The 23,724-nt window shown below is 51.4% G+C and overlaps 11 protein-coding genes across 11 annotated transcripts; 5 read left to right on the top strand and 6 right to left on the bottom strand.

Moving 5' to 3' along the window:
- Window positions 1-770: 770 nt before the first annotated feature.
- On the bottom strand, window positions 771-1,502 carry BDQ94DRAFT_163962 (uncharacterized protein; the record flags this gene model as incomplete). Its single annotated transcript, XM_026769859.1, has 1 exon — window positions 771-1,502. One exon carries the CDS (start codon window positions 1,500-1,502, stop codon window positions 771-773), a length of 732 nt encoding a protein of 243 aa, XP_026620070.1.
- A 2,040-nt stretch (window positions 1,503-3,542) lies between these two features.
- On the top strand, window positions 3,543-4,545 carry BDQ94DRAFT_163963 (uncharacterized protein; the record flags this gene model as incomplete). Its single annotated transcript, XM_026769860.1, has 4 exons — window positions 3,543-3,632; window positions 3,714-3,806; window positions 3,859-4,131; window positions 4,462-4,545. 4 exons carry the CDS (start codon window positions 3,543-3,545, stop codon window positions 4,543-4,545), a joined length of 540 nt encoding a protein of 179 aa, XP_026620071.1.
- A 766-nt stretch (window positions 4,546-5,311) lies between these two features.
- Window positions 5,312-6,779, bottom strand: BDQ94DRAFT_163964 (haloalkane dehalogenase family protein; the record flags this gene model as incomplete). The annotated part of the gene is made up of 3 exons (XM_026769861.1): window positions 5,312-5,969; window positions 6,030-6,214; window positions 6,267-6,779. 3 exons carry the CDS (start codon window positions 6,777-6,779, stop codon window positions 5,312-5,314), a joined length of 1,356 nt encoding a protein of 451 aa, XP_026620072.1.
- Window positions 6,780-7,414: 635 nt separating this feature from the next.
- On the bottom strand, window positions 7,415-9,194 carry BDQ94DRAFT_185564 (cytochrome P450). Its single transcript, XM_026774921.1, has one exon. The coding sequence runs from the start codon at window positions 9,171-9,173 to the stop codon at window positions 7,542-7,544; it is 1,632 nt and encodes a 543-aa protein (XP_026620073.1). The 5' UTR covers window positions 9,174-9,194; the 3' UTR covers window positions 7,415-7,541.
- Window positions 9,195-9,388: 194 nt separating this feature from the next.
- On the bottom strand, window positions 9,389-10,297 carry BDQ94DRAFT_185566 (uncharacterized protein; the record flags this gene model as incomplete). The annotated part of the gene is made up of 3 exons (XM_026774922.1): window positions 9,389-9,807; window positions 9,858-10,173; window positions 10,265-10,297. The coding sequence occupies 3 exons, from the start codon at window positions 10,295-10,297 to the stop codon at window positions 9,572-9,574; spliced, it is 585 nt and encodes a 194-aa protein (XP_026620074.1). The 3' UTR covers window positions 9,389-9,571.
- Window positions 10,298-10,314: 17 nt separating this feature from the next.
- BDQ94DRAFT_185568 (ankyrin repeat domain-containing protein) lies at window positions 10,315-11,239 on the top strand (the record flags this gene model as incomplete). Its single annotated transcript, XM_026774923.1, has 2 exons — window positions 10,315-10,628; window positions 10,684-11,239. 2 exons carry the CDS (start codon window positions 10,315-10,317, stop codon window positions 11,237-11,239), a joined length of 870 nt encoding a protein of 289 aa, XP_026620075.1.
- A 1,338-nt stretch (window positions 11,240-12,577) lies between these two features.
- Window positions 12,578-13,804, top strand: BDQ94DRAFT_163968 (uncharacterized protein; the record flags this gene model as incomplete). The annotated part of the gene is made up of 1 exon (XM_026769862.1): window positions 12,578-13,804. The coding sequence occupies one exon, from the start codon at window positions 12,578-12,580 to the stop codon at window positions 13,802-13,804; it is 1,227 nt and encodes a 408-aa protein (XP_026620076.1).
- An 896-nt stretch (window positions 13,805-14,700) lies between these two features.
- Window positions 14,701-15,755, bottom strand: BDQ94DRAFT_185569 (DUF1115 domain protein; the record flags this gene model as incomplete). Its single annotated transcript, XM_026774924.1, has 1 exon — window positions 14,701-15,755. The coding sequence occupies exon 1, from the start codon at window positions 15,577-15,579 to the stop codon at window positions 14,701-14,703; it is 879 nt and encodes a 292-aa protein (XP_026620077.1). The 5' UTR covers window positions 15,580-15,755.
- Window positions 15,756-16,111: 356 nt separating this feature from the next.
- On the bottom strand, window positions 16,112-17,634 carry BDQ94DRAFT_175957 (histidinol dehydrogenase family protein; the record flags this gene model as incomplete). Its single annotated transcript, XM_026772588.1, has 4 exons — window positions 16,112-16,372; window positions 16,448-17,147; window positions 17,202-17,248; window positions 17,317-17,634. The coding sequence occupies 4 exons, from the start codon at window positions 17,632-17,634 to the stop codon at window positions 16,112-16,114; spliced, it is 1,326 nt and encodes a 441-aa protein (XP_026620078.1).
- Window positions 17,635-20,031: 2,397 nt separating this feature from the next.
- On the top strand, window positions 20,032-21,962 carry BDQ94DRAFT_185573 (catalase; the record flags this gene model as incomplete). The annotated part of the gene is made up of 7 exons (XM_026774925.1): window positions 20,032-20,062; window positions 20,124-20,253; window positions 20,328-20,562; window positions 20,620-20,712; window positions 20,776-21,195; window positions 21,265-21,349; window positions 21,410-21,962. 7 exons carry the CDS (start codon window positions 20,032-20,034, stop codon window positions 21,886-21,888), a joined length of 1,473 nt encoding a protein of 490 aa, XP_026620079.1. The 3' UTR covers window positions 21,889-21,962.
- Window positions 21,963-22,083: 121 nt separating this feature from the next.
- BDQ94DRAFT_175959 (uncharacterized protein) lies at window positions 22,084-23,645 on the top strand (the record flags this gene model as incomplete). Its single annotated transcript, XM_026772589.1, has 6 exons — window positions 22,084-22,233; window positions 22,293-22,593; window positions 22,653-23,096; window positions 23,151-23,257; window positions 23,311-23,407; window positions 23,464-23,645. 6 exons carry the CDS (start codon window positions 22,084-22,086, stop codon window positions 23,643-23,645), a joined length of 1,281 nt encoding a protein of 426 aa, XP_026620080.1.
- Window positions 23,646-23,724: the final 79 nt, after the last annotated feature.

A 23,724-nucleotide genomic window follows, 5' to 3' on the forward strand; every position in this document is an offset into this window, starting at 1 on the left:
CATTTCAATCACAATTATGGGTGAAGCTATCACCTGACTTGTTTCTCGAGTGTATGAAATCAATGCTAGAGACCCTTGTGACCTATATACACGTGCACTGTGCGAGAAAGCGTAGATCGGAAAGAACAGCAATAAACCCACAAATATAAATAATATGTAACTTGACTCAGGCACTTGATGTTCCGTTCTTGTGCAGTTCAGGCTGACGTGGTGACCTCCGTCCCGCCATTCTACAATAAGTAACGTATTGAAGCTGCAGAGAAATGGGACGATGAAATCGACCCTCTCCCATATGGTTCCCGGCGGATCCGTCAATCTGTCTGCTTGATTTACACCATAGTAGCCTGATCAGAAAATCATGTTCAGAATGCATCCCCTAGGACCGACGCCCGGACTGAGCAGCTTCATGGTTGAACTAATTCTCGTTGCGCTTTATTCCTATCGTAAATTCACATTGGGAACCGGGATATATGACTTTAGCGAAGGCCCGGCGATCTCATATTATCATCATCACCTCTTTACATCATATGGAGAGAAAACAACAATCAGATGTCTGGCATTCATATCAAGATTAGTCATTGACTGGAAACCTGCCAGACTCTATAATGCCCAAAGCACAGTTCGAAAGAAATGACGCCACAATGTTGCGGATTCAGAATCGAAAATGATCAAGCGACACCACGCTCGAACAAACACAGGGTACTGCTATTTGATTGCAAACGAAACATTGACAGGCTTGTTCTTTTGTAGATAGATAATCGCACACCGCATTATTTGTGGTCGTGTTCATGGTCATGGTCTTGTGCATCCGGCCTTCCATTGATCCAATCCGAGTGCAATGCCACTCCAGCCCCCGTGGTAACCTCGTCCAGGCCTTCTTTCCGTTCTAGTACAGCCCTCAGACAGTGCTCAATATGCCCCACATTGTTATATCTCCTTTCAATTGTTGTTCCTATTTCTGGCGACAAGAACATTTTCTTCCAGTAATACATACAATGCACTAAATGCCACCTGTGGGTCGTGTAAAAGACGTTTTTTGCATCTCCACCCCCTGCCCTAGTAACAGGAAGCATAGACACCTCATTCAGTGACAGCGGTCGTGTCATATTCACATCTGCAAAGTAAGGCCAGCTTCCATCCGGATTTGACCCCGCCTTTTCAAAAGCTGAAGTGAGGTCGTCGTTCCGACAAGCTGGCGGAAGCCACGCCGCAGCTAAAGAATCATATGTGCAGTTGTTTGAAAGGGCCTCGGTGATAGTGTCTCCGCAATTACACGATATATCTGGCTCGGATTGTGTATTTGCGTGGATATGGATGTGGTTCGTAGTGTAAATCCTATTGTATGCTTGGTAACAGAGATCAATGACCCCAAAAGTGGCAAGAAGTAAGAGAATAACGGTAGAAATGCCTTCCACCTTCAGATACCCCAACCTCTGCTTAGGCGTGTCCTTCACAATAGGAAGTGATTCAAAGCTTGAGCGCTGAGCAACTTGCTCGTACATCGTGTGATTATTCGGGATATCGCAGGAATGGTAAGGTATTGAGCCAGGTTGAAGAAGGAAATGTGCGATGAGTTTTTCGCCAGCTTACTTCTCCGATGCGTGTCTCTGCATAAAGAGAGTATATGTAGCAGATATAGACCCCGAAACCTATTTACATTGTAGATCCCGCACCTTCTAGGGTACATGACGACGCGTACATGCATGCACACTATTGGAGGCGCCCCATGGCTAACTATAACCACCTGATGACTCAAGATTGCGATAATCTAGAGTTCAGATGACGTGCCTTGGCTCTGTCTGTACTCATCGATTAGTATGTAATTGCCGCCTTTCAAATCGCGGGACTGATATCTATCCGCAGCTTGCGAGAGCAAGTCACTAATTCCATTCCATCATCACTGATCGGTGATATTCGGGCAAAGGAACTCGACTGTGTTGGTAGCCCAGGCCTTTGCTTTTGCTGTTTAAATGCCGCATCAATAGTCCTATGTAGGTGGGAAGAAGGCCAAGCACTAGTACAGGTAAGTAGGACAAGCCAGGATACTAATACATAATGTCACATTTTCCGGCATTCACCGGAGTGAAAGAGATACCGGCAGTGATACTGTTGAGAAGATCCACTGCCTTGGTAGTTCTGCTTTACCAACCATCTAACTGCTCGGGACACAGCCATACGGTTCACATGGGGGAATTCCGCCTGATATAATTTTGACATCTTCATTTAGGTGGGCTCGGATTAGGTGCGGTCTCCCCAGTTCCTGAGTAGTCTCATGTTGGACGAGGCACAAGCCAGATAATCCATGGGCAGACATGCGGCTTTTCGTTTTTGGTAATAGGATGAAACAAGAATATGTGTAATTCATACTAGGCATGAGATATCGTTCACTTGAGCCTAAGCAAATGGACTATTTGTGTGGCAAAATGCCGGGATTTGGGTTGCCTGTAGATCTTTCCTTTTTCATGGTTTTCTGCATGGTGAGTGGGCCGGGCATGTGGACCTCCAAAATAGCGATTACACACGTTAGTACATTATGTTCTAGAGGTATAGATCGAATACCATACCATTTTCAAATAGCCCAATCAACAAAGTCTATACTAGGCGCGATCGTTATGATTAGGGATAGCCCACAGATCTGTTCCAAGGCTGTTATTTGCTTGTTCCGAGGAGGTTCAACGTCGCGTTTTATCCAGGGAGGATCATGAGGACAAAAAGGGCAACGAGGGAAACAAAAACAGTTCAGGTGCATAAGCGATATACACTTAATTACATGTCTTCCAGGAGGGTAACGTTGTCCTTTCTGGTTGTCGACAAGATATTGCTGGATAGGGAGCCCGAATTCAGTCCATGACGCCGCAGTAGTATGATCGATTATAAAATCTGGTCAGTATATCCCTGTCGTACGATTGGTGGGTTGTCATGTTTTCGATTAGTAATATTAAGGGCGCCATTTATGTAGTTCACGATGATTTATCACACTTTGCTTCTGATACGACCGTGCTTTTTCTGGGGCTGATAGCGGCCGAGAGGATCACCGGCTACCCGTAAGATTTTAGGTCATCTTAGTTCTCCTCGGCGGGTGTAAGATCTAGCAGAGCCTAGTCTCCACTACTGGACATACTATTTGAAAAGATAAGTGGCGAGCGACGATTGTCTATGTTAGATTTACTTGGTTCATATTGCTTGTTTCCTGGATCATGCATGAGGTTGGCACGAATCAGGCATTTCTTGATCCGTTGACATTTTGAAGCTGGACCCCTCCCGGGGATCTCTCTCGTTACCACAGCCGCTTCAGTACAATCAGCTCTGTCTTCTTCGCCCATCACGCATCAAAGAGCAGTTTCGCATACGTAAGAACGTGGACATGGCGCTTTATCCTGCTCTTGGAAATGCCGCGGAGTTCGGGCTATCTCCCACCTCATGTGAGACCTTTTGCCTAGTTAATGGGAGGAGAGCTCTCGGATCTCCGACCTGCCTGCTGAATATAGGACATTCTCTGTTCAATCAAGTGACATTGTTGTGACCCGATCAACATGAGCTAGATGGCAGTTGCCTCCAACATACTACTGGATAGTGACGTCGGTTGCCTCTCACAAATCAACCCAGAAAAGGAATATCCCAATAGACATAAGGTATATAAAAGCAACAAATCCTCTACGTATCCTATTTCTACATCACACAGCTACAGCATAATCTCAAATCCTACTCCACAGAAGACTCAAGAAAGCAAACTGTTCATCATGAAGACCTCTTTGGCCACTGCAGTTATCCTCTTTACGTCGGCGCTGGCAGCGCCAGTCACCATGGTAAGGCCCATATGCGCCTGACTTTCTGGGTAGTTACTGATGACATAACAAGAGAAACACACCCACGGAGAATGATAATACCAATCCGAATGTCAACATCCCCACTGGTCCCGGTCCTGTGTGCACTGATAACGAGATCTGTCCCTATGAGGTCAGTGACAGTCAGTATGCCCGCCGTCAGGAGCCTATTCCTGCCGCTGCTCTGGGATCTTTGATCGGGGGTGGCCTCGGTAGGCGAGACGACGAGGCTATCCCAACTGATGCCATTATTTCCTTGGCAGGCGGTGGCCTCAAGCGACGTGGTGATGAGGATGTCCCGGCTGAAGTCCTGGCCTCCCTGCTTGGGCGCCGCCAGGAGCCTATCCCTACTGACGCTCTGGGATCATTGATCGGAGGTGGTCTTGGGCGCCGTCAGGAGCCTATCCCTACTGACGCTCTGGGATCATTGATCGGAGGTGGTCTTGGGCGCCGTCAGGAGCCTATCCCTTCTGATGCTCTGGGTTCATTGATCGGAGGTGGTCTTGGGCGCCGTCAGGAGCCTATCCCTTCTGAGGCTCTGGGTTCATTGATCGGAGGTGGTCTTGGGCGCCGCCAGGAGCCTATCCCTTCTGAGGCTCTGGGTTCATTGATCGGGGGTGGTCTTGGGCGCCGCCAGGAGCCTATCCCTACTGAGGCCATCATTTCGCTGGCTGGTGGTGGTCTGAAAAGAAGCGAGGAGGACGCTATGGACTCGTACTAAGTCTGCCATATGGTATTCAGGATGCTGTTATGCACCCCGAATTAATTATGTCCCTAATTCTGAAGCGTCTTTCTTTCATTCATTCCTTCGGAGCATTCAACATGTGGAGAAATGGGAAATAGGAAACGAGGGTGAAGTTAGTAACGTGCACCATTAGAATTTTGTTTTTTTGGGTGCAGTTAAGGGTATTGGCCTGTGTGAGCCGACACGACTGGTATGCTTTTCATACATGGTGAGGTGTTTCTTGCATATTGAGCTCTAGCTTGCCTCTGTACTCAAGAGAACTAGTCAGGAATGATGGCCGAGCCTGAACAAATATTTCACTTATCTGCTGTAGGACTTGCGATTTCTTATTTTTTTATGGCTTGTATCCTATATCTACACGACCCAAGCCAATCTTTCACTCGATCAAGTCCTGCCTTGTGTAGGATATAGTGGGCAGTGACTTGGTTGTCGCTTATCAGCGGCTAATTGACACAGGATTTTGGATGGTGGTAAATCAAGCAGAAATCCTAGGAGCATTTCGATACAAATTGCTAGTTAACAAGCTCACACTCGGTTCACCACCCGGCCGATCAGAGAGGAATCCACTACAGCACTACATTCGTAAAGCTCAACACTATATCAGTTTCAACCCATCAGAGTATGTATCATCTAAACTGCACTTAATCTCTCTGTCCGCTAACTCGATATTTCACCTGCAATTGAATTGTCCCTTCGCCAGGAGAGCAGACCATCTGTGGAATATCTAGGTCATATTGTATCATTAGCTTGCAAGCCTCTCCGCCAAGAGGGATATATCAGCCGCTTTCTCTTCCATGGGGTAGTGGCCTCCTCCAGAGAGCCACATGCCCTGTGGCGCCCATTCAACCATATGTGCCGGGTGAATGCAATCGACGAGAATGTCCTTGTACAGCTTCAATAGAGGGTCTTGCTCTCCGAACACCACCGCAACGTCTGGGTTACCCTTCTCGAGGCCTGCTCTCCAGCTCTGTCGGACCTCCTCCCCGCGCTTTGCCAGTCTGGCCTGTTGACTAAGGTTGTCAAAATGACGGGGTCCGCAGAGACCTTCCAACAATTTCCACAACCGCGTCTGCCGGAGGCCATGTAAGGCAAAGCGCGGCGTGACCGGGACAATGTGCCCAAACCGGAAGACACTGGCCTTGGTGGCTACTGGGAGAGATTGATACGGCGCACTGTATCCATCGACCTCGGGTTGCGGCAAGTGTGGGGACATGAAGCGCATTACCCCTGACTCGGGTACATAGCCGCCCAGTAGGCCCGTTGAAAGAAACCAGATGGCATAGAGTAGACCGTAGTGAAGATTCCATTCGTCCGGACGCGGCGGTAGAAAGGAATTCAGGAGGAGGAGGCGAGTGCAGGCCGTTTGAGGCAGCCGCGGGATTGCGCACAACGCGACGCACCTGGAGACAGTGAGCCATGGACGGAGACAGCCAAAGATACTAGCAGGGTCAACAACGTACCCACCCCAGTCATGCGCGACGATGGTTGCATGGCGGAGATTGTGGACCTTGAACAACTGCATAAGCGTGTGAATATGCAGTTCAAAGGTAACCGATTCGGGATGTGTCGCCTTGTCACTGCGACCGTGTCCGAGCCAGTCGAGCGCATAGACTTCATGACCTTGGTCCACCAGATGAGGAAGGATCTGCTGGGGTCAGCCACATTTTGATCCAAAGGTCGATACTTGACATCTATACATTTCTCCAGATATAGCTCCAGCTCGGATTGCCATGCAGGAAGATGATCGGGCGCCTGCGGCCTGCGGGACCGTCGAGTGTTGGTTTCAGATGCACGAAGCGGACAGTGGCTCCACAGATGACCATCTCCTCCGTACAATCAGCCCAGGGAATGCCGGGCATCCATCCTGGTCCCTGACGACGGACGCGATACAAATTGTACTCGCTGAAACAATATGTCCCTTGGCACTGAGCGATGGCCAGAGACTCACATTGGCCCCGGTACTCTTCTGCCTCTTGGACGAGCTGGTTCCTCCCTTGACTGGAGAACAGGCTGGCGAAGTTCCGAACCACCGTGGGGCTGATATTGCATGACAGTTTAACCAGGTACAATGGCAAGAGACTGCAAAATAGAATTAGCCGACAAACGGTAAAGGACATGACGAAAGTAGCGGCGTAGCCATAAGAGGTCATTATGATGGTCAGCATTGCCTGCGCCAGGCTGCAGCCGACGTGCAGCGCAAACACCGACATGATGAAAAGTAGTTATGTACGATCGTCTGTGAAATAAGTTCCGGTGTCAATACTATTTGCATCAGATTTATATCCAGAGAAGGGGGCGGGATGGTCGGTCGAAAAAGGATGACGGAGGACTGACTTCATCCGTAAATGTATAATTTCCTATTGTTATAGCCATGGGGGTTCTCCCTCACCCATACCTATCTTTTTATCTTTTCTTGAAACGAGACTGTGTAGGGCCCTATCCCCGACAACAAGAGGCTGCTCTCTCCAGTCGCTGGACCGGTCGGAAATGCGGAGAATCAGGCTGCGGTCGGCAATCCCTTGCCAATGATTGGAGACAATAAAGTATTATGATTCCTCACTTGTCCATCATACAAACAATCATGTTATGTGTCTTGTCTGTCTCGCTGATTATTGGGGTTATCCGTAATTTTGGTCTTGATTTCCTGGCTTGCGCGTCTGTTTCTGCTCTGCTTTTTGCTTTTCTCCCACAAAACTACTTCATACTTTAATGTTCTTTGTTGCCCTTTGCTTTTTCTATTCGGCGATCGGGCGGCATCTCTAAATCGTGTCGCACAACAATAAAGTTACAGTTTCGAGCTTACTTTCATAGACAACTTTATTCTTACTTTCCTCTAGACAACCTTCTCCCACTCATCTATCATGTTGTTAGACCGTGCTTTCAGGCCGTGACGTTAGAGCATCCCTTAACCGATGCCCATCGGTCCCATAACCGAGGGTACCTCTCCACACCAAACGCAATATTATTTCCAGTTACCTCTCCACATCGTTGACAGACCCCATCACTTGATCCAGGTCCTCCGCCCCGATCTTGGGTTCCCGTTTGATGGCCTCCATCACCCAGTCACCTCGAGGCTTCAGCCGCATCTTCAGCTCCTTGGGCATCGTCATGAACCCCACGACAGTCATGGCCCATGGGTCCATCTCTTCCTCTTCCGCCGGCATGATATCAAATGCCCACAACAAATTGGCTACCTGCAGAAAGGCCCCATCCGTAGCAATTCTCTTGCCCTGGCAGATGCGTCGACCCTGCCCAAACACGGGCAGCGGGAGATCCGACCGTAGCTGAGCCTCTGCGTTGTGGGGGTTACGTTGCAGCAGCCACCTGTCAGGCACGAAGTCGTGGAGATCGCCCAGGGCGGAATTAAAAATCTGTGCATCTCGGCCAACGGCCCATGCATTGGCCATGATGGTGACACCTTGGCTAATCTTCACCCGCTGGAACTCATCGTCCCGGTCGGCCCGTCGCGGGATGGAGCCGGGCGAGATGGGCCGCCAGCGGAAGAGCTCATGAGCAATGGCATCGATATATACCAGCTTCGGTCGGTCGGAGAATCGCGGCGCTCGACTTCGTCCCACCACTGCGTCAAGCACAGCATGTGCCCGAGAGAGAACGCAGGGTCGGTGCAGCATCGCAATGAACAGCCATAGCATTTGACGGGGAGATGTCTCCATCCCACCTTGGATAGATGTAGCCAGAGTGAAGGCAAGGTCGAGATCTGGTACAGCAGTGTACCTCTCGGCCGTTGCAAGGGCTTGCTTTGTGGCGTTCCAGCTGTCTGAATCCCTTCCTCGATGAAAGAGACGCATGTAGAGGTTTGATTGGGTTGCGAACAGCTCATCGGCTGCACGCTTCCAGGGGGAAAGAAATCCAGGGAGTTGACGCAAGGTTGGAATGAGATCTGGTAGGCCGGGATTAGCAGCCAGATGGGTCACTTGGGCCTGAGTACCGATGATCTCCTGCAGAAGTTCGTCTTTGGGGTGAAGGATGCGCAGGCCGTAATGTAATCCCAGAATAATACTCGACTGGGTGCGTTCCAGGAGGGGATAAATCGTCGCGGTGCTAATGGTGGCGCCATCGGGACACCCGTGAAGAGCATCACACAGGTCACAGAGCAACTGGTTGTTCTCTAATTCCATTAACGGCTGATATCTCGGCGCTGCGAGGGCCCCGAGACTGGGAGCCAGTAATCTGTGATGCAGCCTGAGGTAATCGTCGTAGTCGTGCATCAAAGTGAATCGAGACTGTCCGGGCTTTGCTCCGGTGATCATCTCCATTGTCGCCGAACGCGGCCGGTTGCTATACCACTGGCTGCGGCGACTGAATAATTCTGTGGCCGCCTCGTAAGAGTTAAGTATCACGACTGGGACGATGCCAAATAATTTAGAAACGGTGATGGGCCCATTTTGTCGCGCCCAGTCGTCCCAGTTGGCGAGGGGCTTATCGATCGGAGAGCTGTGAAGATCCCCGATCAGTGGGAGCTTGAGAGGTGGTCGCTTCTCATCAGTTGCTGCTCCTCTGTTGGGCTGATGCGAGGTGATCACATATAGCAGGGTTATCACACCAATGCTGAAGACCACTGCGATGGCTAGGTTGGCAATCATTCTGGCGACAGTAGTCTTGCGTAAAACCACAAGGTCACGACGTGAGATGGCAAGGATGACACTGTTCCAATTCAGCCCCCGGCAGTTGTGACGTGCCCCGCCAAAGGGTCCGTGAGCCACGACGATTGGAGGTAGTATTTATAGTGTCTGTGCCCTTCAGAACTGCATGGAGTCCACCAATGGAATTATCACGGCGCATCGGCTGTCTCGGTGATGTCCCTTTCATGCAGCATCGCCCCACTCCATTAATTAATTGTCTCCGTTGCGTTCCTGACTTCTATTTCCTCTCCTACTAGGAGAGAAGCGTCATATGGTGCAAAGGATCACTAGCTAAGTACAAATATGAACTGTATAGTGTTGATTGTGAAGGCTGACAATTTTACACTAGTACTAAGATACTATAATACAGTCAATGTGATACAACACGATCGGCTGGCTATCTTTCTTATACCATCCCCCTCGGATGCTTCAACAGCAGGGTCAAGCACAGTGGAAGGTGTGGAACCGCTCAGGGCTTGGCCGTGGAAGTGGCGTGAGCAGCCGAAGACAACAGAGAGCACGAATCCGGCCGCTTCTGCGCACTGACTTGCGAAGCTTCCCAAAGGGGGCCACTGACCTTGCCCCCATATCAGACCTGCCAGGTGGGACTCGCACAGCTGCCGCCATATTGGAAGAGAAATTTACCCTCACCATAGGTTAGGTCGCTGCTCATGGCCTCATCGCTGTCATCTTTGGGCTTGATCGTCTCGTAGTCATATTCCGTCGGTTCTGCTGACAATCCCAGAATTGAGTTGACCTGCGCAGTGGTGCGCTTCGCTTGCTCTCGATACCGTGGTGCATGTTTACCCGTCCGCGCTAACGGGGTTCCGATGTGAACCTTGGTGTCGGGGCTTGGATACTTCGACGACCCAGTTAAGCGCTCGTCCTCTAGATTTGCATCGGAGGCCGAATAATCCAGAATCCTGGTCTTGAATGTCTCCAGCCGCTGCAGCCCCCACGCCTAGCTTCTCCGCCGCAACATCCACCGCCCCCCGGTCCTTCATCGGCCGGCGCTCACGAATACAACATTACCAAAGCCTCATTCCCTCAACCATTCTCACCACCCTTCCAAGAATCAGTTCCATCTGTTTCATCACGCATAATGTCACTTCCATTTCAGGTGGTGGAGGAGGCTAATCAGCCCTTTCTGAAGAGCTGCCGTCACGGTGACTTGGCCCAAGTCAAGGAACATCAGAAGGCCAAGGCTCTAGACCAAGAAATTCTGACCTTGGGCTTGAAAGAAGCTGCCCGGGGCGATCATATCGAAACTATGCGCTATCTACTAAATGCAGGCGCCAAACCCCAGTCTCCCACCGTCGTGGATGAAGTACACTCGGCTGAGGCAGTCAAGGCTTTGCTAGACAACGGTCTTACTTTTGAGACTCAGCTACACCCTCTAGGTACAGTGCCTCTTGTGTGGGTATCCCTTTGCTTGCCTGTTGTTGATCACACGGACTAACCAAAGGAACAGACACATTGTAAAGAAGAACGACCAACGGCTCGTTCACTGGTGCCTGGAACAAGGCGCCGACCCCACCTTCGGCTGCCCGAATGCCCAGTCATTCAATGACCTTGAGAAGCCTGATCAGTCTCCTACGAAGGGCTCAGGGGCAGTCCTTGGCATGGCATCCCGTCGAAGTAGCCCAGAGACTGTTGACCTCCTCCTTGATCATGGAGCCAACATCCACAACAGTAATGTCCTACATTATGCTGCATGTAGGAGAGGCGGACTGGCCATTCCAATGATGGAGCACCTGATACAACGTGGGGCCGACGTAAATGAATTCGGCTATCCCGCATTCCTACATTTCGGTGGCACTCCCCTTCATGCGGCCAGCTACCAAGGGAATCTACTGGCCGTGAAGTGGCTCCTGAAGCATGGTGCAAACCCCGGCGTGGAAGACGCGCAAGGTAGTAAGCCGTTTGATCTAGCGGCTTTGGAGGAGGAAGACGAAATATGTGATGTTTTCTATGAATGGTCGCGATTGGACGACGCTGGCAAGGGTGAGAATGGTAGCTCAGGCTAGCCGAAAGCGAACAGCTCCAGGGTATGACAGGGTCATCCGTTATTGGCTTAAGATCTATAAGGGACAAGGAACAAAGCTTCAATAGCCCCTCCTGCTCATGTGCACTGCCTCTGTATCTAGTTCTTATACATCTCCTTCCTGCAGCTTTTCAACACCTTCGGCCCCAAGATTGGGGTGTCGTAATTGTGTTTAACCAAAATATCACAGAATGACTTTCGATTCTCCGGTAACTAGGTTTACTCAGAATGAAAGGGCCCATGCTTATCACATTTCCATCCTGGAGATTAGCCTACTGGACAAATCAGGTTGTGGTTGATACCGCTCCCATGTTACGTCAGGCACCACGCTTCACTGGGACGAACCACGCTAACAACTCCACCTTTGTTCGGGATAAACTTAGTGTCACAGGTAAGCGATTGAGGCCGTACTCTCTGCTGGGGGATCTGGGTTAGACAAACCTGGAACTTGTGGGCGCTGCTGCGATCACTCACCATGACCCACGCAGGAGACGTTTTAGCTCAAGAACGGGGCACAGCTCCATCAACATCTGATGGATGCTGGTATAACTTGCGTACGCACGGTATGAGGGCATTTGCATCTCCCTGAGTGACACTGGACTGAATTACAGCCATCTTGCGGTTCCCATTGCTGTGATTGTCATTGCCCGTGTCCTGCCATGGCACCCACGGGAGTAGTGTCGTCTCTTTTACCTACCACCATCACCCTAACATGGTATTAAAATGGAAAGCTCTAGATTGCACCATCTCCCCCACAGATCTCTAATGGTTGGGTTGGCCGATAGTGAAAATCAATGCAAGTATGGTCTGTGGGGACGGCACCCTAAGATATCCCGTGTCAGGATCGTCAAGTTGCGCTGCTGCCTGAGGCCTCTATATCATCCTGTGGGTGAAACAAGCCAGCGATTGGCGATTATGCCCATCTGTTGCTGGAGGTCAATCATCTTATCAGATGACTGATAGTGGTCCGGATACATCTTTGCTGATAGGGAGTTGTTTGTGAAGTGCTGGCAGGCTCGATGCTGAACCACACGGTATGTCGGGGATTCCAAGGAAAGTATCGCTACGCACCTCTGGAGCGACTTATCCCTTGGGTCTTGTGCTAATTTCATAGCCGCAATGACAGTTTCCACGAGAAGATGACGCTTTTTCTCTTATGGGTGTGGGGTCAAGGTAGATGGTGGTTGTGACGCTTCAATGATCGCCGTGTGCCTCCAAGGTACTTCCAAGGACCCTGTTGCATCCATCTCGCTCCTTATAAAGCATACGCGACCGCGCCTGGCCGTGGCCCTTTCTCCTTGTAACCCAAACAATTAACACAATGTTAGAGTCTATTTCAGAGCAGATGATGTGCAAACCTTCCCGATTATCTTCTCTTCCGTTGGAGATGGTTGAGAAGATTTGCCACGAGCTTGCAACGCAAGATTTGGCCGCGCTCCGAGGGACTTGCCGCGCCGCGCATCATCTCACCAACCGGTGTTTTGCGCAACGGTACGCGGAGTACTACACAGACTTCTCCGCGCACTCTTTAAACCACTTGCATGCGCTGGCCGAAAACCAGCTGATACGAGGCTATATTCAACACCTGGTGATCCTGAGTCCGGAGCCGAGACTGGGGGAAATCTTGGACTGGCACTGGACGGCTGCTGGTCACCTCCGATGTCCCCTAGACATGCCCTTGATCCGGCGGCTGCGAGATGATCTGACACAAAAATTGGTAAACTGCCGATCTTTCATCCTATCGCCCATTTTGTCAGAACCCCAAAGTAAGGCGGACCTCCACGAAAGCCCGACCTTCAACCCCGACGATGTCGCGTGCATCCTCCTTGACCTCATCGCGGACGCTTCTCTTCCGGTTAAACTCTTTTGGTATGGCAAGGGCATGAACTACACCTCCAAAGTCATGGACATTGCGCGTCTCCCAAAGTCACTCTACAGCAATGCCGCCTTCCAGACGGGCTGGAAGTCCTTGGAGAACCTGCACCTAGAGCAGGAACTGACCCCCCAGAATTATACGTTCCTGATGGACATGATCCTCAGTGCGACTGGTCTCCGCAAACTGCATCTTGGCCTCGGATACACTGATCTCGCCGTCGAATTCTTTTCACAGTTGAGTGCGTCCATTGCAGCTCTGAATCACCTGGAACGGATCAGTATCTGGGGAACCTCGATGCAAGCTGAAGATCTCATTCGACTTCTCTGTAACTCGCGAACAAATCTAAAGAAGCTTAGTCTGCGGTCAGTGACGAGCTTGACGCCACAGTGGTTAACGTACCTCTGTCAGCATCGTGACCTATTTCCCTGTCTGACTACCATTGACTTGAGCATGATCCATGGACCTGCTGGTATGTTGTGTTTCACGCCGATACAGAACTTGCCTCCAGAGCAGAAGAACATATTTGAACTAGAGCGTTGTATCTACGAGGATCTCCCAGACACAGGTGGAAAAGCAAGCGATATAGTCGGTATTTCTTACAGTGGTTCGGATATTGGGACGGCATTGAATGCGCTGCTGCAGGTGTGTAGCGAAGCTTCAGGTCATCGTTGAGGAATGATGGTGGTGTTGTGGCGACGGGGATATGCATACGAGGATACCCAAACTGGTTGTTTTGTTCCATTTTCTTGCGCTGCTATATTGAAGATGTCATGATCATGTTATATAGAATCTGAGATAATTCTGAGATAATTCAAATATCCCACTACGGTTGTTTCGAGGTCAAGACCGGAAATACTGGTGTCCGACAAGCCCTCAGACGAGTGGTAGCACCATTATTAGTTTCTTGCGCTATGGATGCACTTTCTTTCCCTAGTGATCCTTGAGTGCGGAACACAATGAGTAGCGGCATAGTAGCATATAGTGGATAGTTCTCCATGAGATGATTCAGTCAATATTATATGTCCATTTCGCTGGGGTGGAATGTCTACGCTAGATACAGCATCGTCCTCGAGCAACGTTTGGAGACTGCGGATGGCGGTGCAGGACAAGCTACGCTTCCGACACCGGGCGCACGAAATCTGCCGATTGGTCATTTGAAACTCCATTTATGGATTACATTATATAGCACACAATGTTTTTGTGTTGGACGGAATTCAATATGGAGGTGAAAGGTCAAGACGATAAATTTGCTATACCATCTGCTTGCGGCATGCCACGCAGGCCGCGATGCGACGGGGTCCCCGAGGGACTCCCGCAAAATACCGACGGGGGCGGGAGAGGGCCGGGGAAGGTCCATGATGCCATGCAGGTGTAGAGATAGCAGAAACAAAACAAGATCGATTACAACTGACAAGATAATCGTGCTTATTGGACAATACTATCGGCTTTCAAGGCCGAGGGAAGGGAAGCATATGGCTACGACGGCGGCTGGCTGGCTGCTTACACAGAGACGCACGATAATGGAGGTCAGTAATTTGATAATTGTAATTACATTTATGGTTTTATGTCTAGAAGATCACCTGCTCAAAAGCATGCTGCAATCCGCGGGCCTGTAGCCACGCCTCCAAGGCCTGCATATCCCCCCGGTTGGCTCGCTGCCCGCTGCGTTCTCCCAGGGAATCCGTGATCTCCTCCATCCCCTCAAATACCCGCTGCACCCCTTCCGTCTCGCGATATCGTTCGCTGACCTTTTTCTGATGACTGGGGATATCCCCCCAGGAATGGGTTTTAATGAAGCTCATGTACGCATCGATATTCTGCGATATCCCCTCCAGGCACAACACGCCTGGTTTGCCCGCCAATACAAATCCCGTGAGCCCATAACCTGCCGCGTGATGCACCAGATCATCCCGCTTCTTGCGCGTGGATAGGGAAGGGAAGTAGAACCAAACCCGCACCAGAGGTCCTGACCCTGACTGACTCGGTGAGAGATCCACCGGCTGCGTTGGCTGGGCTTCTAAGAACCGCGTCGCTTCCTCACGAACATGGTCCAAGGCCGTAAAGACGTCGTCCTGTGGCATCGTAGCGGCCAGCGCAGCGACCTCGGCCTTGGACATCCAGTCTGGTTGGCGCAGTGTATACTTCGCCGGGGGTGGCTGATCTAGTGCAGGACCCTCACTGTGCAAGGGAATGGAGACATTGACCTGGATTGTCTTCCCGCCGTCCTCCAGCGGCAGACACACCCCCAGCAAGAGGCTGGCAGGGATTCCCGACGGCACGGTCGATGGATCTTGACACCAGTCCCGTAGTTGATCCACACATTGCGATGTAGACTCGGGCAGGTCCAGCTCGCCCGGGCCCGGAAACATGGCCGTGAGAAGATCAATGATAGCCAGCTGGGACTCTATCATATCCGCGGGTAAGAGAGACGATCGTTGTGCCGTCATCGTTGGAGGAATTTCCCACGGCGGTGCTCTCCAAGGGGTTATTGGAGGTGTGAAACTTTATAAAACACTGTTTGCTTTGCGCAGCACATTCAAACAGTCAACTTCCAGGGTATGGTTTATTATTCGTGTATCTTGTAGTCGGGTTTCCTCTCTTGGACCTCTCTGTTCACGTTCACCGACGGTGCGTTTTTCGATGGATCGCCGGTGCCGGCCATCAAAACTGGGGCAACAATTGGGGGTCGGCGATTGGCTCTCTCGGGCCGAGTTTCGGGGATACATGCATAACATGACTAATCATGCTTCTCAATCAGTCACTTTATCGCTTATTTTCAACACTACTATCCAGTACAAAAGGACTTCTTAGAGTCACAGCTCATAGACAGATAAATGAATGATCATCCTCAAAACCATTTTTTTTTTCACTATTATCTCCACTCCATCTATCTGGCGCTCACTATTTACGTGATTACCCTTCAAGAGGGCCAGTGCACGAAGACAGCTCTTGGCCATCGAGGTTACCCACAAGCACCTCTCACAGATTGGCTTGATCAGACGAGGCAATCCAGTCATATCTATCCCCCAGGTATTTCTGGGCCCGTAGATCTCCCGAGCGCGCATGGCCCTCGAACTGCTCCGCCCTTGCAGCTCGACCACACAACCGACCCAGCTCCCCACTGGCGGTGCTGCTCGTCACCTCCTGGTAAGTCACCGTGCGCAGATACTTCCCCACCCAGAGGCCCCCTGTATACCGCGCTGCCTTTTTGGTGGGTAGGACATGGTTCGTGCCGATGACCTGTTTGGAAGATAGTATACGTTAGAAGCAGCCTTCCAAATTTTCAAGTAAGCTTTCCTATGGCGGAATCCAGACCTTATCGCCATATGACACGCATGTCTTTTCCCCCAGGAAGAGTGCTCCATACGCCGTCATCTTCTCTAGTGCCTCGCGAGGCCGCTTGGTGAAGATCTGCACATGTTCACTCGCATACTCATCCGCCAGTCGCCACGCCTCGTCAAGGGAGTCCACCAGGATGGCTTCCCCGAACCGGTCCCACGATGTGCCCGCCAGCTCGCGCGTGGACAGATTTGGAAGCAGCTGATTGATGATGTCGATGGCCGCCCGCCCCACGCGCTCCGAGGTCGTGATGAGCACAGCAGGCGAATCCGGCCCATGTTCAGCTTGTGACAGAAGGTCGGTCGCTACCGTGAATGGATCGGCCGTCTCATCGGCGACGATCAGGATCTCCGTCGGACCTGCGAAGAGGTCGATGCCCACCTCACCGAACAACTGCCGCTTCCCCTCCGCGACAAATGCATTCCCCGGTCCCGCGAGGAAGTCCACTTTTCGGATGGTCTCCGTGCCCACCGCCATCGCCGCGATCGCCTGAACTCCGCCGAGCAGGTGGATCTCATCCGCTCCCGCCAGATGCATCGCGGCCACCGTGGCATGGGGGATCTGGCCGGCAATCGGGGGAGTGCAGCCAACCACATGAGGCACGCCAGCCACCTTGGCCGTCAGAATAGTCATATGGGCGGATGCTAGCAGCGGGTAGCGTCCTCCGGGGATGTACCTAGTGTCATCGATGAGTATTAGGTTAATGGGTAGAAGTTGGCTTATCACGTACGCTCCAACGCTGTTGATGGGAAGGTTTTTCTGGCCCAAGTGCACTCCCTTGGACTGGTCAGTTGGCTCTTCGCAGGCATAAGTCTCGTTGGCTCTCCTAAGCTGAATGGGCTTACCGGCTGAATCTCATACTCGAAGTCGCGGATGGAGTCTCTCTGGGCCTGCGCAAAGGCACGAACGTTCTTCTGCACCTCCTTGATATCGGCAATCGTTTGGGGCGAACAGGCCGTCAGGGCAGCATCTATGTCAGCTTGAGAGAGCTTGAACGAAGCTGGCGACCAGCGATCAAATTTCTCTGAGTATTTACGGACTGCTGCATCGCCATTGGCACGGACGTCGTCGATTACCCCCTTTACGACGCTACTCACGTCCACCTGAGGTGTCGCAGCTGAGTTGGGGGATTGAGACTTGCTTTTCAAGTATCGGATCGTCATGATGAAGTCAAATTAATTATTTGATTAAGGTAACAAAGAGTAAGGGGAGACATCCATAATTGCCATCGGGTAATGGCTTGCTTATAAGATGGATAGCTACGGTAAGTAATGTATATACAACTCTATCGGCTCCACTCGGCGGACCGCAACAGCCCTCGGAAGTCGGCCAGAAGTCCGAGTATAGGTCAGTGCATTACCATCGCCAGCTAGGTCACGACGATGGAGCATGGTATGAGGAGTAAGATCGTTGGTCTCAGCTGGAGGCCATGGTAGCCCTTGATATGGCACTTGCTTTCGTACATTTTGCGTTTGGGAACACTTTCCACAGGTAGTCCCGTCACAGAATCCGCATTTTATAGGCTTCTTTCACCGCGATATATTTTTACGAAGTCCTAACCCATACCATCATTCAAAAGGTCTGCCGCTCCTTCCCTACTCACTTGGGTATTGGTTACACCTCTTGGTGATCCTCGTTCCCGTCCCCGTGGGGTGGAGCCGAGGCGCTTCGGCACAAAAGGTCCTCTTTGCGTCACTGGAGATGGAACACCAACCCGACATCATTGAGAACGTTGCTAGACATAATTTGTATGCGTCCATCGACTTTTAGAAAATAGGGGGATAAGCGCTAATTTGTTTGGCCTTATATGATCTTTGAGGTTCATGTAGGTAATATTGCATCATCCACGGTTCGCCTGTCGATATTAGTGATGATCCTTTGCGGCAAGACCTCCTACGATGTGGCTTAGCAGTAAATCTTTTCATGGGCATATGTGTATCTCTATCGTACAATTTGGGGGATAGAGTCATTCTTCCTGTCTAGTGCTTTATCGGTTTCGGGTTCCCATATGCCAAGGGTGTTACATGCAAGCATACCCATATCGTTGACTTCATGCTTTTGCAAAGTCGGATGATGGCGATTAAGCTACTCTTCAACTCAAAGCTCTGTCTATTCCAGCACCAAGTTGGCCTGTCAACATCTTCAAAGTGCCTCCTTGGGCGCACCAATGTACACGCCTTGGGAAAATGAAGTAGAGGAGACGACTCTGCTTGGCAGCATGCTCTATCCTTGACATGCCTCTTGTTGGTCCAAGTGACATGACTTTATGGGCTACAGAAACATGTTTCGCATTCCCCAAACGTGTCAGGTACAGGTCGCGTACAACCTTCCGTTAATCCTGGGGTTACACTTTTCTCATCAAACACGAGACTTTCGCATCGTTTTCTACCATCCATCATCATACTGGCCATAGCCTAATTCTCCATTGATCTTACCGGGATGCTGAAGCCGGCAGCAGGCTACTAAGCTTGTCAGAAAAGGCGGACTCGGCCTCCGGAAAGGCCTCGGGCTTAACCAGGGCCCTACACACCGCTGACCCTTCCATGACTTTTTGATATTGTCTAACGTGTTAAGGCTGGTAAAGAGAAGGTAATTTCGGGTAACTCTCTGCGCTATGCTGACATTGCCCCATACCCGATATTACAGCGCATCAATCTGAGTCATGCCATTTGCCCTAGATGTTAAATTGATCGAGAGGCCAACAAATAATAATGAAGAAAGAGCTGTCTCCGCAATATATGAAAGGAATGTGGCCGGTAAATGCATACTAACTAGAATAGTACTACGGCTACTACTACTACTATATGCCTATTGTTCAACTCATAAGATAGTAGTAATATATCTTGAACTCTGCTGCTTAAACTTTAAGGAGCTCTCCGCACACAGGCCGTTAAGTTAGGTAAATATTACTGGTGGTCTTTGCCTATCATATAAGGAATATGATTCCAATGTTTGGAATCATATTAAGCTGGTTGGCTTGTCACTGTGTCTCGACTTTCTTATCTTCCAGTTTCCCTATCTTTAGCTGATTATTTCTCGGCAGTTCCTCGGATAGTCGCCAGGCGTGCATGATAAGTGTCATGTGACTGCGGGAGAGGCTCTGGAGCATCGACCAATAGGAAGGACGGGAAAGAGGACTTACGCAAAAGAAACCCCTCACGGGCCGACGATCCCCTCACCCCTCATGAGGGGACAAGCCCTAAACTGGTTAAACTTGGTCCGAGTTATCTAATTCATACTGTTAGCAGTTAGATCTGGCCCAGCGGGTGTCGAGCTGTCACCAACCGTCGGGTCCTAGATACGGCCTCATCCACTTTTGGCGCTAAAGGGCGGCCGGGAGGGAAAAATTTTATCTTGGGGGGTTTCCAGCGTCAGGATGTGTTTTCTTATTTCTGTCTCCATCGACTCTTTTCTTCTTCTTCTCGTGTGCACCGCAAACCCCATCCCTCAGAGCCGGCTCTGTGGACATCTTCTTTGACCCCCTTTGGATCCTCCTCGCGGATAGCTTTACTAGCGCATCCTCCCTTATTCCCGGAAACTTTAATCTCACGTCCTTCATCATGTCCAAGCCCGTTTACACCCTTGCCGAGGGTAGGTGACACGTATCCTCTCTCTCACCAGTCCAACTTCCCATCTCACAGTGTTCCTGCAGGTCAACCTCTGCCCAACCCCTCTGTCAGCACCACCCTGCCGACCTTTGGCGGCGGTGCCATCACCACCTTGGGTGACACCTTGCTGATCGAGACGTTGACCCATTTCAACCGGGAGCGGATTCCGGAGAGGTACGGCCGCCCTTCCGGCTGACCCACCGCTCATCGGCACTTTCGTCCACTAACCTTATCAATTCATTCAACAGAGTTGTTCACGCCAAGGGTAATGGTGCTTGGGGTGAGTTCCGCGTCACCAAGGACATCTCCCACCTCACCCGCGCCAAGTTCCTCAACGGAGTTGGTAAGACCACCAAGGTGCTTTTCCGCGCCAGTACCACCGGTGGTGAGAAGGGTAGCGCAGATACCGTGCGTGATGTGCACGGCTTCTCCGTCAAGTTCTTCACCGAGGAGGGTAACCACGACATTGTCGGCAACCATGTGGTAAGTTGACTCGTTTCCCGTGTACCTCTTTGAGACATCGCCTCACCTGTGTGATAGCCCGTCTTCTTCGTTCGTGACCCCGTTCGCTTCCCCTCCCTGAACCGCAGTCACAAGAGGCACCCTACCACCGGTCTTCCCGACATGAACATGGTAAGTTCATCTTTTCATCATCATGATGACTGTAGACCCCTGTCGAATTAACTGGGTATCTAGTACTGGGATTTCCACAGCAACCAGCCCGAGAGTGTCCACACCCTGATGCACGTCTTCGGCTCGCGTGGTCTGCCCCAGTCCGCACGCCGCATGACCGGCTTCGGTATTCACACCTTCAAGCTGGTGGGCCACGACGGCAAGTTCCGCTACTGCAAGTTCCACTTCAGACCTGTCCTGGGCTCCCACAACTTCACCCCTGAGGAGGCCACTCGCATGGCTGGTGTCAACCCCGACTTCCACAACGAGGACCTCTTCCAGGCCATCCTGCGTGGTGACTACCCCAAGTGGAAGTTCTACATCCAGGTGATGGAGCCCGAGCAGGCCGAGACTTACGGCCGCGCCGTCTTTGATATCACCAAGGTCTGGTCGCACAAGGACTTCCCTCTCATCGAGGTCGGCGAAATGACCCTCAACCGCAACGTGAGTAGTTTTTCCCCTAGCAGCCAACAATTTCATGTTAGTGCCGACGTGCTAACGATCGATGATCAGCCCGAGAACTTCTTCGCCGAGATCGAGCAGGCTGCCTTCTCGCCCTCCAACCTGGTGCCGGGTATCGCCGTGACCCCTGATCCTAGTAAGCTTCCCCCTCACCTTTAGTTTGTGTGTAGATAAGAGTGAAACTAATCCTCTGTAGTGCTCCAAGCGCGTATGTTCGCTTACCCCGATGCCCAGCGCTACCGCCTGGGAGTCAACTACACGCAGCTGCCGCCCAACCGGGCCATCTGCCCCGTGTATGCGCCCTACGAGCGTGACGGTCTGGCCACCATGGGCCGCAACTACGGTGGCGATCCGAACTACATCAAGAGCACCTTGACCCCTGGCGTGTTCAGCCAGTCGGTGCAGGAGGTGCGCCACCACGAGTGGCTGCGCTCCGGCGCGGTGCTGGGTCTCAACGAGATCCCCGTGGACGACGAGGACTTTGTGCAGCCCCGTGCCTTGTGGAACAATGTGTTCGATGAGGCGGAGCGCAGCCTCTGGGTGAACAACGTGGCGGAAGCTTTGGAGGGAGTGGTGCCGGAGATCCAGAAGGCCACCATTGCCATGTTCAGCCGGGTGGAGCCGCAGATTGGCCAGAGGTTGGAGGCTAAGTTGAAGAGCTCTTCCCGGTTGTAAATGGGATAGCGGGAGCTTATAGACCATACATATGTTAACGATAGACGATAGACAATATAGAGAGTGGTTCAAACAAGAAATTCTTGCTTTTAATGTCATCCTGGTGGGGGGATCGTCGTCCCGTGACCTCACCCCGCATAACCCCGCCAGTTACCCTTTGCGATCAGACAAGGATCAACATCCCCCATATCAACCATGTCGGTGCTGAGGTTGCCAGATTCTACCCGGGATAATGGCAGGCTGATAGAAAATTCTCCACATCCAGCCGAACCGTCGATATGGACCGATCGGGCCGTGCAGGAGGCATGCCTGATGCGCTACTTCGTTGAGGAGCTGGCCCCATGGGTAAGGTCTATTCCCTCAACCCTCATCAGCAACACGACCCCTGAGAATGTTGGATGCAGTTCGATTCCTGTGATGCCGGTAAGCATTTCGCCCTTGTAATGCCGGATCGCGCAGCCCAGTGTCCGGCCTTGCTCTACGCTGTTTACTCGGCAGCTGCACGACACCTCGGCCGCTGGCAATCCACGGGGACCCGCCCGGTCACCTTTGCGGGGAGACGTCTACCCAATCTTGGGGATGGCATGGCCCTCGATTACCAGTCTCTCTGCATTTCCCATTTGGTGTCAGCAGATGACGCTGAGATTCACAATGTGGACCTCCTGGCGGCGTCCGTCATCCTGCGTTTCTACGAGGAATTCGACGGTTAGTCGGTTCGTATACCTGCATTCAATGTTTGAATTGCTGACAGGCATGAGCCACAGCGGCCCTGGTTGGCAGTGACGGGAAAACTCATCTGCGTGGCACCCAAGTCTTCCTCAACGCTCAGGGCCACGCTGCATTGTGCTGTGGCGGACTGCAACTAGCGGCCTTCTGGGTTGGCATCCGACAGGAGTTTCACAAGGCCTTCCTCGAACAACGAGTCGCCGAGCTCGATCTCAGTTGCTGTGAAGCGTCTGTCTATCGGCAGTTGGATTCCGCGGACGATCCCACCTGGGCGAATCGAGTGGTGTTGCACTGTGTCGATGTGCTCCGGTATTGCTATGGTGAGGAAGGTCAGACCCGGGGGCAATACGAGGAGTTGTGTGCCTACAACCAGCAATGGCAAGCTCTAACTCCGCCTACCTTTGACCCCTTGTATTGTCGACCTCCAAATACCGTCAAGGGGGAGATTTTTCCAGTTTTGTGGTATTTGGATGACTGCATCGGTAAGACTAGACTCCTTAGAATAGAAGATCAATCAATGCTGACCAAGATCACAGTCACTGGTATTCAGCATTGGCACCTCGCACGTCTTCTTCTGACGGTGTTTGATCCCACGGTGCCTCGCCTTGGGCCTGGTCGCAAGGCAGCCGTTGCACGAAGAGAGGTATCAGATGTACAACTTCGCGTGCAGTTGAGTCTGATCGCTAACTACGATAGGCCGAGGTCAAGCACCATGTCTTCAGTCTTTGTGGGATAGCCATCTCTAACAAAACCGCTCCGGCCCTCGTTGCTGCCTGCATGGGAGTATCCATGTGTATGCTATCTTTCTCCCCCATGGCAAAAACATCCTAGCTGATCCTGTTGTTTCAGGTGGTGATCGCACGACTGATAGACGGGAGCAAGAGGCCCTGTTTGACATTTTGCTCAAGACCGAGCAGATTCATGGGCTATCCACCACCCATGCACAAACCTCTCTCCGGGCGGCCTGGGAATGGGATGCTACAATCTCGCAAGTGTTATCCTTCAATCTCAACGTCCGACAGGGTTTATAAGTAGGTTATAAATTATATAATATTTTATATTTATATTAAATAGATTCTGTAACAAAATAGATTCTGTAACAGGGCTGAT

This window comes from Aspergillus welwitschiae (assembly GCF_003344945.1).
Source record: "Aspergillus welwitschiae strain CBS 139.54b unplaced genomic scaffold BDQ94scaffold_71, whole genome shotgun sequence".
Taxonomy (NCBI): Eukaryota; Fungi; Ascomycota; class Eurotiomycetes; order Eurotiales; family Aspergillaceae; genus Aspergillus; species Aspergillus welwitschiae.